The following is a 14,278-nucleotide window of genomic DNA, read 5'->3' on the forward strand; positions in this document are numbered from 1 at the left end:
CCAAAGTGAAACAAAATTTCAAGGCTGTGAAAAGTTGTGTAGTTGTAACTTGCAAGTGATACTATAGGTTTATCACCTCCTTTTTATGCGATTTTCTATGGTGTTTCGGAATATTAGATACTTCAGGCTTTTTAGTTGTTAGATCTTTGGTTAGAAACACAAAAGTCAATATCTAATGGTTAAAAAGCTTGAAGTATCTTATAATTTAGAGCACTCTAGAATGGGTAAATTCTAAAATCGAATTTTCCTCGACAAAGCGCGTGTAACTCAAATGGAGTGTTCACCACTGCAATTGAGGTTCCATTCTGTACCCAAATGCCCCTTCCACGAATATTCCTCAGTCACGAAATCAGTCCTCTCTTTTCATGTAGTACTTGTCATGCGATGCCTACTCTAAGAAAATGAGGATACAACACAGTCGCAAAACAGATTCTCTCGACAATAAAGATGTTGCTGCCTTGGCACATTAAATTTCAAGGGTGGTCCATGATGTAAGCCCAAGACAAATTAGGTTTTTTAGGTGGCACTGATTATTTTGTCACAAGATTGTGCTTGTTTATGGGGAAACATCGACATTGAAGCTATCAGATTTGATGAAACGGAGAATTTGTTACTCAACAAGAAAGCAGTCACGGCACTCCGTCTCCGCTGTTTACTGTCCATGGATTCTGCTCTGTCTTTCGTCTTGTACTTTGTTCTTCTTCCAAAGCTCTCTGTCAATTGGGACAGTCGAGCAGAAAATTGTGCACACCGATGGTCCAACGTTTAACCTTAAAAAACATAAGGTGCTTTGTCTTGTTTTTTACTCAACGAGCGAGATGATTCGAAATTAGAATCTCTTCTAATATCGAGAAGTCAACGTGTTGAACATATATCCATAAATATAAAATTTGTCAATTTGCGCAACAAATTGTTTTGATTTTCACAACGTTGAAAAAACAAGAAGACTACAGTTGAGTAAAAATTAGCAAGTGGGGCTTTTCTGAAGTACTTTTATGCAATGGGGGTGCCACTATTTGAAAATTGTAATAAATGATAGTGTGTGATTGACTTGAAATACTGTCAATATTTTTTTATCATAAATGGTTTTGTAACACTGAAGTAGCACAATCAATACATTGATATACATCGTACATCATTAGACAATTATTTGGTGCTAGGGCAACTTAGAAATTCAACAAAGGCGCAGTCGGATCTATTTGAGCAGATGAAAGTGTGGACGGTCATAAATAGTGAAGCCGACAACATAAGTTGTACAGGGATCCATAGAAGTTGAAGTTCTTAGAACAGCAAGCTACCCCAAGCAGCGATGAAAGCAAAGCCACCGAAAGGAGCCAATGTCGAGTAGTTTCTATCCTCAAGTAATGCCACAGTATAACACCTGCAAAATCACATTATTTCAATCAGTATTAACTTCTGAGAATGAGAATACAGTGCAAGCACTGCCATGAATATTGTTTCCTCGGAGAAAAGCAACCGGCAAAAGTCCCCTGGAAAGATGCATAGACTTCGCACTCAAGGCAAAACCCTCAACGTGCAGTTTGCCAAATGCCAAGCCTTAAGTGACTAGCAAACGAGGATTTCTTGAGTCCAGAAACGAAATATTGACACCCTGACCCTACAAATTGCTACCGTTGCAATATGCACGTACGTAATGTCACTGTGCCAATTAACCGTTTGATACATTTTTTCCATCTAGAACCCCCATTACTCATAGAGTATAGGATTATGCCATGCCGACAAACAAAAACGATTCTCATTCTTGCATATATCATACATAAAGATGTCCCTCTTTGGAAAAATAAAATACATAAAGCCAACTGCATTTGTAGTTATATTAATGGCTAGTTCCGTGACTTCAATTGCATCTTAACAAATAACAAGGCAAGTGATTTTACTCGAATTTCAGATTCAACTAGCTTCATTTAGCAAAGAAACTTTGAAATGCGAATGAATCTTTTAACACGAAAAACATAGTGTTTCAGTATAAACTTAACCAAGCAATTAGATAAAAAAAAGAAGTGCAGAGGCGTGGAACTTACGTCCCGGAGAATGCGAGTATTCCAGTAGTCAAAAGGCATCCAAACTGCAAAACAAAGATGAAATTAGCATATGTACTCACATACGAATTCGCAGACGAGCAACAGATTAACAAACATCACAAAACTTGAAATTGAGCAAACACCACACATGCCCGAATGTTAAGATTCAGACCCGCAGATGATGGTTTGAATTCAACTCAAAGTAAATTGATAAAGTTCTAAACTTTTTAACTCACAATGGTGGGGTGTTTCGTGATGGGGGCAGCAAGCAGAGCTGCTGTGTGAACCAAATGGTACAGAGACGCCGTCTGCCAAACCTAACCCATTATTTGCAACATAATCAAATCACAGAAATTTCAAAAATTGAACATAAAACCATGAAAAATATGAGTTAAAATCAAATGGGAAATAAAGTACGAACCTCTTTGTAAGTTGGGTTTTGGGGTTTGAAGCCATGGGCGCCATATGTGCCCAACCCAAGAGCTGCCATTCCTGTTATTCCATAAAATTCACAAATTGGGTTTTCTCAGATTTGACAGAAATAACAAAAAGGAGACTGAATTTATACAAATTAATATATATACATGCGAATAAATATTGCGATTTCATGGAGACTGTGAATCCCAAAAAACAGCAAAGATTAAAACTTTTCAAGTGTGAAATTGTAAAAGCGTAAATTTAGAAATACCAGAGAACGCGGCTACTTTATGCCACAGCCGAGGATCCATCGTTGTTTCTTCTCTTGCTTCTGTTTCAGAGCCTCTCTCACTTTCTGGTGTATGGGGATTGGCGGTGGTTCTGGAAACTGGAAAGAGGCTGGCCGGTTAGAATCTTTGTTCCTAAAACGGCGTCGTATACAACTTTTTTTGCCCTTGCAGTAATTGTGAAATTAGAAGTTCAGAAATGGCAATGATTTTCGAACTCTTGTTTTTTTATTCCTTCTTAAGGCCCTTCATTTATTTCTATCTTGTAACTTTATTTAATCAATCTGATGACGAGAAATATAGAGATGAAATCAGTACAGAAAAACTCGAGTGACAAAATCAACTCCCCCTGAACACTTGGATGAGTGCGGGACATCTTTTGATGTAAAGCTTCATCCTCTCTCACCACTTGAGCTAACTCCGAGCGCTCGAAAACAAACAAAATTTAAAGTCTGTTATCGACATGCTAATTTTTTCTCCGACTATATGGTCGGAAAAGCGAAAACAACGAAGCAACCACCATCCCAGACCGAGATTTGCCAGCCTTGTCATCCTGCAAACTGAAAGAGCACTAAAAGGAGCTCAGTCCGAAGTTGAAACCCTATCAGCAATATTGTTTAAGCGTTAAAAAAAAAAAAAAAAAAATTTAAACACAGAAAATATGATAAGATAAATGCAACAGATTGGCAAGAAAATACAGATTAAAAGTAAAAAATTGCGCCAATTAAATAACTGTTGATTTCCCAATCTGTCCTGAATAAGGTGTTACAACTCTCCTGGATAGTCACAACTATGAGGGTAATTATGTAAAACAAAGCAGTAATTAGACTCTGAAACTGTTGTCACAAGTTTTACTGGGTAAAACATAGCACCCCGTAAAATCATTTGGGGCCTTATGTTTCTCTGGCCACTTGCCAAAGGGTGACATATTTGTACAGTTAAACCTACATGTTGTCTAAAGAATGCTAGAACGTAACAACTCCCGAGCAACTCTTGCTTCCCTGCTTTTAGCATGTCGCGCTTAAGCCTCAGGTTCCACCGCAGCATGAAGAAGATCGTCGGGAGTTGCAGCTGGATCAAGATCCCAGCACTTACCCGGCAGCTTACTCTCTTCTCCCATGAGTAGCCATGATGGCACCTGGTGTGAGAAGCGTAGCATCTCTCGTTTTGGAATCCATTGAATGGCTGCTTTGTCTGTATTGCTTTGGTATACAGTCTTGAATCCAGACAGTTTCACAAGGGGGGATACACAGACACCAAGATCTTCGGAGTAATCATCAAGAATTTCCACCATTACGTACTGGTGCCTCACTTCATCTGGAGTTGATCTGTCCCAATTTTTTGACCAGTTTCGATACATAGCCCAAATGTCTCCGCTTCTGGGGTATATCCGAACACAGCCTCCTCTGCCTGCTTTCTCCCGGCTCAAAACATGAGAGAAAATGTTAACTTGCTCAATGACATCAAGATTCCGTGCCCTAAAATTTCCACAGGATTTGGTAAACCCACAATCTAGCCAGTTCACGAACCCGAATTCACTATCAGTTTTAGAGTTCAAGTAAGTAATGACTAACTTGAATGGTTTTACAGAAACCACTTCACGAATCAGGCAGTACAGGCGAGGCATACCATCTTCTTCATCATACAAAGCCCAAATTTGCTTTGGCTTGAAAGATTCTTCTGACCTATCTTTATCAAAATCATGGAAGTCGGGGTCAGGGACAGTTATGCAGAGAGGCTCAGTATTCTTTATCTCTAATTTATGTTCTTGTGCAACTTCTGGTTGACGCACTGCAGCCTCTCTTTTTGTGTTCTTTGCAGCAACAGCAGCAGCTGCCGCTTCTGATGCCAACTTAAACTCGTCTAATTTCTTCAAAATTTCAGTTCTTGCCTTTTCAAGCAACAACCTCTTAGTATCAAAAGCCGGTGCCATGGAGCAACGTCTAATTGGAAGTTCCCCTGAACTAGGAATTTTCTGATCATTTCCAACACTCCCATTTCCATTGGCTAGTTTTGCTTCTAAAGCAGATTTTGATACTTTTTCGTCGAGCCCATTTCTAAAACTCGCTCCCACAGTAAGTTTCCTTTTCTTATCCCGTCCATTGCTCTTAGATTCAGGCGGCTCATTAAAGCTAGCAGGCATGTTCAGCTCCACTTTAGCCACAGCAGTTGTAACAGAACGTTTTCCATTCACTCTTGATTTCACCTTCTCTCTAGCTTTCTTAACATTTCCATTTGACTGATAAACAGTACCAGGGGATGTAGCTGATGACCCATGAGGAGCTGCAACACCAGCAGAGGTTCCAGAATATGAGTTCCACTGAAACGACATGTTTGAAGTATATTCATACCCATGTCCAGAATGCAAACTTGAGACCCCGTTTCCTGGGAAAAAGGTACCGTTGCTTGGAACATACGTAACCCCATCAAATCCATGATTCGCATACCCATTACTAGGCATATACGACCAAGGACAAGGAGTATAAGGAAAAGAACCATTTGCTGGGGCTGCCCCAGATTCCACAGCAATGAAAATACCTCGGCAGTTTTTACATGAAAGTCTTTTGTTCACATACTTACGGAGATACTCATACTGAACCTTGCACGAAGTGCAGACGGTCCAGAAAGTGTCGAGTCTACCATGAGATGCTGATGAACTGGAACAATTGTTGAAACCTGGAACCCCACCAGCGTGAACTGAAGACAAATTGGGCTGATTAACTGCAGCTGCTAAGTGTTTATTTCTCTGAAGATCATACAATCTTTTCTTAGCAGTGTCGGACAACACAGTAACTGCTTCAGAAACAAGTTTGAAAGCCCCATCAGCTCCCACACATTTGTTCTTATCAGGGTGGAGCAGCACAGCCATCTTTTTGTACTGCTTCTTCACTGCATATTTACTTGCAGAAGGCTTCAGTCCAAGAATTTTATAATGATCCATTTCACCATAATATTTTGCCTCAGACGCAACATAAACATCAAATGTGGCCAGCATATGAGATATGCCCTCCAGTTCCGGGTACAGTGATTTAGCTTTTACTGCATAAGTGATGGCACCTGCAAAATCTTTCTCAAAAAATCGCTTCTCAGCGATCTCTTTCGCTTTAAGAGCCTCCTCTATGTTAACTTCCATGTAGGAGTAGAGATCACTTGAAAACCAAAAATCTCGAAACAAAATCTACAACCAACCCAATGTGCTTAACTGTAGAAATAGCTGAATTCTCATATGTAACCACATTTTCATTTCTGCAAAGATAAAATCAAGAATCTTTATGAGTATCAAACTTCAATTTTCTACTTAGCACTGTGACTGGCTAAGCCATTCAAATTTCTCTAATGAAGACATTAATACCCATAAATGCCGAAATCATTTACCAGGCTAAAACAAAATTCAATTTCAAATCTCAACCAAGAAGCAATGCTAATCAATTCAAAATTAATCCAATCACCAAAACGGCTTATAATTATCAGATTAACTCTATTTTACAGCGAAAAATTACGATCCATGCAACATAAATGCGAAGAAAATCGAGTTTAATTTTCCATCATTTTCCTCAGTTTTTTCTCCGCAGCCAAACACCCTAAACCAGCTATCAAAACAAAAGAATCTAGCTCTTCAAACCCACTAACAAGCATGCAAATCATCTCAATTTTCCAAATCAAGCCCCAAATTCCACTAAATTCCACAGCTTTACAACCATGCACAGAGATCGAAAACCAAAATCCAAAATCCAGAATATTATTAACCCAGATTAAAAATTCAGCACGAAACCAAAGTAAAAAGTAAAAAAATTGACTCACTGAAACTCGAGCTGAATGAAGGTGAAGAAGAAAACCCAGATCGCCACGCGTACTTGGGAGCTCGAGCAAAATCAATCAAGCTCAGCTAATTGCAAATCTCACTGTATCTAAAGCGCAAATCACTGAGAGAGAAACTCATTTTAACAACCCCAAAGTGAAAAGAGGGTTTACCAAACGGTAAAGTTTCTATTTTTAGGGTTTTTGCTGCGAAATCGGGGGGTTGGTTCGGCGGATTTGGTGCTGGCGATGGCCGAGTGCGGCGAGCGACGGCGTGGAATTGGCGATTCCGTCGATATAGGTGTCGGAGATTTGGACAGGATTTATTTTTTGGTAAAAAGTTGGTTTGAATTTTTTTTTAATTTTCAGTGGGAGTAAACAGTGTGTTAATAGTATTTAATGGTGAGGGTTGCTATTCTGCGCTGCCGCGCGTTAACGGCGTTACTTTTTTCCGTTTGGATTAGGGGAGTGTTTGGTAGTGGGCAGAAGAAGTGGACTTTGGATTAAGCTAATTGTTTAATCACTTTATTTGGCTGAGATTTGGTAAGTAGCTTCATTTGATTATTACTAATTAATATGCTAAGGATATCATGTTTTTAGATCATATTTTGTATCACAAATTTTGACGTTAAAATTAAATTTTTATTTTATGATTTAATGAAAAAATTCAACATCAATCGTCTCATCGTGTGGTCTATAAATAATATAACTTAAGTAGTTTGATTTTCTAGAATTATGAATAATCTTACAACAATCATATATGAAAAGGAAATTGTTATCGACTCTCCAAAAATCTAATTGTACACTCCAAACTTTCTATATTTAGTAAGACAAATACTTTTATGAGAATTGCATAATTAGATTTTTAGAGTGTTAATAATAGTTATCTTTGAAAATTGTGCAAAATTATCCAATTTATGAGATCTTGGGCTTTCCTTTTCCGAAGCCTTATTGGGCTTTTCTCTAGGCCTACTTTGTAGTTCTTTCCTTACCCTTGTTGTTATAATTACTCATAGGCCAAATCAGATAAATGAATCATGTAGTCATAAGGTATTCAGAAGATAGTCCATGTGCTAAAAAAAACTCAAATTTAAATCCCTATGGTGTACTCCGTTAGCAAATTTAGTCCAAAAGTGATTTTTCTGTAAACTATCTGTTAATACATGGGTAAAATTGTACTTTAACGTGTGCACCTTCTTCTTCCTGCATCTCCCCCTACGCAGCCCCCAAACTCACGTCGCGCAACCATGGCGGCCACCGTGTCTCTCCTTTTTCTTGTGCAAAGTGCAGAAGAGGATGAGGAGGTCTCGCCAAAGCTCTCTCTCACTCCAGAACCATGGGTGCCACTCAAACCCCCCTCTCTCTCTCTTCCTCTCAGTCTCTTTGTATGTGTGTCACTAATTTTATATATGTGATAATATGCAGGTACTTACGTGACTCGATGCACAAGCGTCGTGCTACTGGAGGCAAGAAGAAGGCATGGAGGAAGAAAAGAAAGTAATGCTTTCCACCTTCAACCCCATTTCTCTCTCTCCTTTACTCTTTGATTGCTTGTTAATTTTCCTTCATTTTCTATTATTTGCCCTATCTAATATTTTTTTTATTGATTTGTTATGTTGTAATTAGGCGACAGATCTGTTATTAATCGTAAATTGTTTATGGGTTTTTCGTTGTGGATAAAAGGTGAGGTCTCACCGTATCTTCTTTTTCTTGAAATGGTCTCTCCTTTTTCTCTTGCGCAAAGTGAGTTTGGGGGTTGCGTAGGGGAGATGCAGGAAGAAGAAGGTTGTCACATCTCGGCCTAAGTCTTCGTCACATCCCGGACGCGACTCCATCGTAGCACGATATTGTCCGCTTTGGGCCCTGACCACGCCCTCACGGTTTTGTTTCTAGGAACTCACACGAGAACTTCCCAATGAGTTACCCATCATGGAATTACTTTCATGCGAAATCGCTTGACTTCGGAGTTCCGATGAAACCTAAAGCTAGTGAGCTCTCAAAAGATCTCGTGCTAGGTAGAGATGAGAATATACATATAAGGCTTACAAGATTCATTCCCTTGGGCAATGTGGGATCTTACAATCCATCCCCTTTAGGGGCCTAACGTCCCTATCGGCACACTCCCGACCAGGGATTGGCTCTGATACCAAATTGTCACATCCCAGCATGGGCCCCCACCACATCCCCGGCTTGACTCCACCGTAGCACGATATTGTTCTCTTTGGGCCCCGACCATGCCCTCACGGTTTTGTTTCTAGGAACTCACACGAGAACTTCCTATTGGGTCACCCATCCTGGGATTGTTCTTACGCGAACTCGCTTGACTTCGGAGTTCCAATGGAACCCGAAGCCAGTGAGCTCCCAAAAGGTCTCGTGCTAAGTAGAGATGAGAATATACATATAATGTGACATCCTACATCGCCCAGGGAAGTGATCCTTAAATGTATATTCCCATCCCTACCTAGCACGATGCCTTTTGCGAGTTCATTAGCTTCAGGTTCCGTAGGAACTCCGAAGTTAAGCAAGAAGAGGGCTAGAGCAATCCCATGATGGGTGACCCACTGGGAAGTTGCTCGTGAGTTCCCAAAAACAAAATGGTGAGGGAATGGTAAGCCCAAAGCAGACAATATCGTGCTACGGTGGTGGATCAGGCCCGGAAAGTGGTCTCGCTCGGGCCGAGATGTGACATATAAGGCTTACAAGATCCACTCCCCTGGGCGATGTGGGATATTACAAAGGTGAACATGTCAAAATACAATTTTACCCATGTATTAACATATAGTTAACGAAAAAATCACTTTTTGACTAAATTTGCTAACGAATAACACCACAGGGGTTTAAATCCGATTTTTTTTAGCACATGGGCTATCTTCCGAATACCTCATGACCACAGGGATTATTTATCCGATTTGGCCTTACTTATAATTCAAATCACTGAGCACTAAGTATTGTTGTTGACACCGAATGACATATTTACTTAAATGAAATTACAAGTATTTTTCATCACTCTAATAATTTATAAAGAGAAGTGTTAAGAAGATTCTCAAAAGTGTGACCCTTCATTGACTCTCTGTCACCTCATGTTTATGGCAAAATAGTTTATAATGTTGACTCAAAAATTGACGTTAAAATGTGGGGTGACAGAGAGTCCATGAAGATTCATTCTTTGAGAGTCTCCTTAGCATTTCTCTTATGTTATTTATGCAGCTATTCGGGTTTTCCTTTTTCGAAGCCTTATTCTGTTTTTCCAACTTGCTTTCTCGTTATTTTTCCTCGGTTTCAAAGTCTTGTATTATTTTGATTATTGACTACCTTGCATTTACTACAACGTGAGTATTGAAAGTAAAACAAGTATTGATTACACAATAAAATTTGTAATCAAATACCTGAAAAATCAAGAACCATATCAATCACTTTCCAAATACACTTTCTTATGTAAGTAGAAAATGCCTAACCGCATTCCCAAACAAGTATTGATTACACAATAAAATTTGTAATCAAATACCTGAAAAATCAAGAACCATATCAATCACTTTCCAAATACACTTTCTTATGTAAGTAGAAAATGCCTAACCGCATTCCCTTGTTGGTGTTTCATTTGTTATTTGTAGCGTCCACAGCTTTCGCATATCATGTTAGTTAGCATATCAAGTAGCTCCTGGTAACGTTTTCTTTACTTGTCTCTTTGGACAAGATTGCCACCCGTGTGTGGATGTGACATATACTACTTTAACTTCATCCCTTTTACCTTGCATGCTGCGTTAAAATTGGAATTATGCTATAAATAACATTTTTTACTACCTATCTCCCTTGTGTGTTCTAAGGGGAGATTCAAAAAACATGCAGTACATCTTATGTTATTATACAAGTAGATGAAAGCTCTTAGAGAGTGTATAGTGTGAATTTTGTGGATCATGCGCTCATATTTTTTAAGACTTACATCAAACAGATTTATTGTTACCGTAACGTTTTAGTTCAATGATACAATATATAAAAATTTATCTTCACATGATATTTCATTATTGTACTGAAAAGTCACATGATGATAAACCCGTTCCGTACAACTTTCAGTATTCTTCAACATTTCACCCTTGTATAGGAAGACAAAATAAATAATGAATTACTGGTGCTCTTTTTCTTTTCTATTTTCCAATTGGTATTATATTCTTCTTCTTTTGGCCCGTAAGTTTTGTCTGGTATTAAATTGAAATCTTCTAGGACAGATACCCATCCTCATCAAGTACTATTATATCTTCTATAAAAAAAAATAAAAAAATAAAAACAAAAGAAAAACTAATAAAAAGTGAAAACTTTAAATTTTAATTAAAAGGATAAAAATGTGTTGTAAGTGAGTAGTACTAAAAACAGCTTTTTAGAATAAAAATATATTAGTAACGCAACATAGAGACAAACTTGGCTTAGACCGACTAACTGGCTAGTCCGACCAATTAAAATCAAAAGCTTATCAATAGTTTATCGACATGTCAATATTGATAAATTTTATCAATACATCAATTCACTAATAGAAATTTACACAATAAGTAACTAACAATGTGGCATCATTTTATTAATTGACTAGACTGTCTAACTAGCAAGCTGGTCATTTGATCTATAACCTGCATTTTTCTCTACAACATGACTATTACAATGACACTAATACAGACCCCACACCACTAACCTATGACGAGAAATTTTTCAGTTTGCCGAAAACACAAACCCAATATATCAAATGTCATAATACAAGAAGTTGAATTTTTTTCTTTTAAATATTCAATCATTTGTATTATGATACTTAGTAAATTAAACTGTATTCCTGATAGACTGAAAAATCTCCCGCCCATTGATTTAAAGGAAGACTAACGAAAAAAGTTTTTGTGGGATGTCATCTTCGGATTTATAAATGAGGCAAGGAAACTGATTGGAACCTTGAGTGAGTCAATGATCACCTATTTATTTGTTGGACCACCCAGTAGGTTAGGCTCTGTTAAGTCCCAATCAACCATTTTTGTGGCCCATATCTCACTTTATAAGTTATAACAGACACACACTCTAAAACAATTGAACCACAATGCCCAATTGCCATTGGGAGAATTGGGTCCTTGTGACCTACCATGCTAAACATAATGTTTTCTCACAAGGTTGTCTTTTGAACTCAAAGGGACTTCAACACTTTACAGCATTCCGTTGCACAACTAGGGTTTTCTTTAAATATTTTTATGGTTATATTGGACGCTTTCAAACTCTGAAGCTGATTGTTCTTACTCATCGCTCTACTTACTCTTACCACTGCGCTGATTCTAGTGACTTAACGTTTGATAAAATACCATATAAATAAAAAATAAAGAACAATCGTTTCCATATTGAGTTTCCATTTGGAAATGCATCTTTTCCAATTTTTTTTTTTTTAATAAATGGAATTGAATTTCCAGAACAAAAAAAAAAAAAAAAGGAATTAAAAAATTGGCTTTGTACTATGGTTTAGTGATATTTTTTTCCACTTATACGTGAGAGATCTCAAGTTCAACTCCACTAAAGGTGAATTTGAACAAAATTATTGCTAGATCATTGTGAAGATTAGTCCACACCCCTACCTTCTTAGTGTAAATATTATCGTTTGTTGAAAAAAATGGCGTTTTTTAGGAATCTCTTTGTCAATAGGAACAAAAGGAAAAGAGGATCCACTAAATTTTGGCATTACCCCTTTTTTTGTCAAGGCGTGCTTAGCCTCCCTAGAATTACAACAAATATGTTGATAAACATAAGAATTAGGTACTACCAATGCCAAAAATTAAGAAATTAAAAATTAAAAATAAATAAGTAAGTAGGTTTCTACCATCTCGCTTCTTCCCCTTCCAAAATTAATAAATCAAATCACAGTTATTTAGTAACCCTAGTAGTAAAAATAAAAAAAAATAAAAAAAAAATCATTTTTTACGATATGAATACTACTATTACTCACTCGGACCCACTACATTCAAAAGTGCCAAAAAGTCAACGAATCACACATTCACAGTGTTGCAGAGGAACATGAGAGACGATGCGGACGCATCCCCGCCACCACCGGCGCCGAGCCTCCCGCTTCTCTCGTAGTAATCGACACAGAACAACGAAAGCGAGAGCTGGATCTCGTCCCGCGTCCAGACTCGCTTGACCATGTCCGAGTCACTGAGTCGACTCAGGACAGGGCGCATGCAGACCCTGTAGAGCCTCTTGTAGCCGCCGAGGGCGACGACTACGGGTCTCACGGAGCAGGGAGGGGGAGATGACACGTGTCGGAAGCAAAGGTGTTCCCAGATGGTGTCATTTCTGGCGACGGTGGACCAGAGGTGGCAGACGCATGCGGCGACGCCAAGGGAGGGGCCGTCGAGGCGTTTGAGGATCTCGACGAGGATGTCAATGTGGTCGTTGATGAAGAACTTGGGTCTTTTCTCTTTACTGTCTTGTGATGATGTGTTTTGGTTTTGATGCATGGTGGTTTTTGGTGGTGGTATATGGTGTCCCTAACTAGCTAGCTGATGCAAAGTTGCAAACTACACTTGCACTAGAGAGAAAGAGAGAGGAGATAAATAATGAAGAGAGACTAAAGGGTATATATTTATATAGGCTTATGCATGAAGGTGTAATTTGTAGTCATAAAGTGAGGTTTAGCCGTTACGGGGGTTTGACTTGTGCACGAGAGAGAGAGAGTTTTCTTTTGGTTTTTGGTTAGGGTTGAGGTTGTTTGATCAGCCTGTCGTTAATACTTGTCAATATTCACGAGATACTGTAAATTAGTACTATCGACAACATATAATTTGAAAAACAGATGTTTATCTTAGCAAATGTTTTATGTTATCAAATTTGTATCACTAAATAATGTATTCGTATGCATGTTAATAGTTCACTTATTAATAATATAGGACACAAATTCGAACACCACGTCATTTGATGAATAAGTTGGATGAATATGTTTAGCGTCCCTCCTTCATACTCTTAGCTATACTGTTCGGTTAATGAGTAAGTTTAATTAATAAAGAAAAGAAAAATGAAGCTTTGGGTTGGAGAAGGAGGAGGGATACCTAGTAGAGTCTGTGTATCTTGTGTGGGTATCGAGGGAAGAGAGAAGGGGCCAAAGGAAAAGTTCCAAGGCACGGATAACTGGAACCGATGCTGAATATTGCTCGGCTCTTATTTTTTCTTTCATTTTCTGCTTTTGAATATTGTTTTTTGGGGTTTAGTAGCTAGATTTGTCGTTTGTTGTTTTTGTTGTTTTTTATATTGTTATTGTGTGTGCAGCTGTGAATACTTCAAGACTTTGGTTTTAAGCCCGTTGTGAAAGTCTATGGTTATTGCTTCGCTTCGTGTCTTCGTCTACATTAAGCTAGGTTGTGGACCATATAGTAACTAGGGTAGTAGCTAGGGTTTTGAAGCGTGTGTGCGTGTGTGAATAATTCTAAGGACTAATAACTTCCTAGCCTTTAAATATAAAAAGCAAACCCTATGAAGGGATCCGTACAATTATCAACGATCACTAATTCTTTGCATACTCGCGTGCGTACGATTGCCTATAACGTTATCTCAAAATGATATGTATTTTATAGTTTTTATCAAAATAAACGCAGCAATATGCGATTAGCGGTGGCGTTGTGCCATTATCTTAACAAGATATATATATATATATATATATATATATATATATATATATATATACACACGTACGTATGTATTTCATAGTTGTAGTAAAAATAATCCACT

At 38.1% G+C, this 14,278-nt stretch overlaps 3 protein-coding genes across 4 annotated transcripts; all 3 read right to left on the reverse strand.

Moving 5' to 3' along the window:
* Positions 1–1,046: 1,046 nt before the first annotated feature.
* On the reverse strand, positions 1,047–3,306 carry LOC103955073 (transmembrane protein 256 homolog). 2 transcript variants are annotated; one of them, XM_009366949.3, is made up of 5 exons: positions 2,731–3,306; positions 2,464–2,534; positions 2,279–2,350; positions 2,043–2,086; positions 1,047–1,381 (listed from the first exon to the last, which is right to left on the reverse strand). In XM_009366949.3, exons 1-5 carry the CDS (start codon positions 2,768–2,770, stop codon positions 1,282–1,284), a joined length of 327 nt encoding a protein of 108 aa, XP_009365224.2. In that variant the 5' UTR covers positions 2,771–3,306; the 3' UTR covers positions 1,047–1,281. The 2 variants fall into 2 exon arrangements, with proteins under 2 accessions (XP_009365224.2, XP_009365222.2); XM_009366947.3 differs by having other exon boundaries at positions 2,279–2,359; positions 2,731–3,273.
* A 155-nt stretch (positions 3,307–3,461) lies between these two features.
* LOC103955072 lies at positions 3,462–6,925 on the reverse strand. Its single transcript, XM_009366946.3, has 2 exons — positions 6,548–6,925; positions 3,462–5,992 (listed from the first exon to the last, which is right to left on the reverse strand). The coding sequence occupies exon 2, from the start codon at positions 5,877–5,879 to the stop codon at positions 3,768–3,770; it is 2,112 nt and encodes a 703-aa protein (XP_009365221.2). The 5' UTR covers positions 5,880–5,992; positions 6,548–6,925; the 3' UTR covers positions 3,462–3,767.
* A 5,407-nt stretch (positions 6,926–12,332) lies between these two features.
* LOC103955071 (F-box protein SNE-like) lies at positions 12,333–13,214 on the reverse strand. The gene has a single exon (XM_009366945.3). The coding sequence runs from the start codon at positions 13,012–13,014 to the stop codon at positions 12,544–12,546; it is 471 nt and encodes a 156-aa protein (XP_009365220.2). The 5' UTR covers positions 13,015–13,214; the 3' UTR covers positions 12,333–12,543.
* Positions 13,215–14,278: the final 1,064 nt, after the last annotated feature.

Source organism: the organism of the source record quoted next, unplaced genomic scaffold, assembly GCF_019419815.1.
Source record: "Pyrus x bretschneideri cultivar Hongxiangsu unplaced genomic scaffold, Pyrus_bretschneideri_v1 Contig12, whole genome shotgun sequence".
NCBI classification, from domain to species: Eukaryota; Viridiplantae; Streptophyta; class Magnoliopsida; order Rosales; family Rosaceae; genus Pyrus; species Pyrus x bretschneideri.

Coding starts and splice junctions, on each gene's coding strand:
- LOC103955073 (XM_009366947.3), bottom strand. CDS start 2,770: ATGGATCCTCGGCTGTGGCATAAAGTAGCCGCGTTCTCTG. Junction 2,360..2,463: donor AAAACCCAACTTACAAAGAG/GTTCGTACTTTA, acceptor ATAATGGGTTAG/GTTTGGCAGACGGCGTCTCT. Junction 1,382..2,042: donor ATACTCGCATTCTCCGGGAC/GTAAGTTCCACG, acceptor GTGATTTTGCAG/GTGTTATACTGTGGCATTAC.
- LOC103955071 (XM_009366945.3), bottom strand. CDS start 13,014: ATGCATCAAAACCAAAACACATCATCACAAGACAGTAAAGAGAAAAGA.
- LOC103955072 (XM_009366946.3), bottom strand. CDS start 5,879: ATGGAAGTTAACATAGAGGAGGCTCTTAAAGCGAAAGAGATCGCTGAG.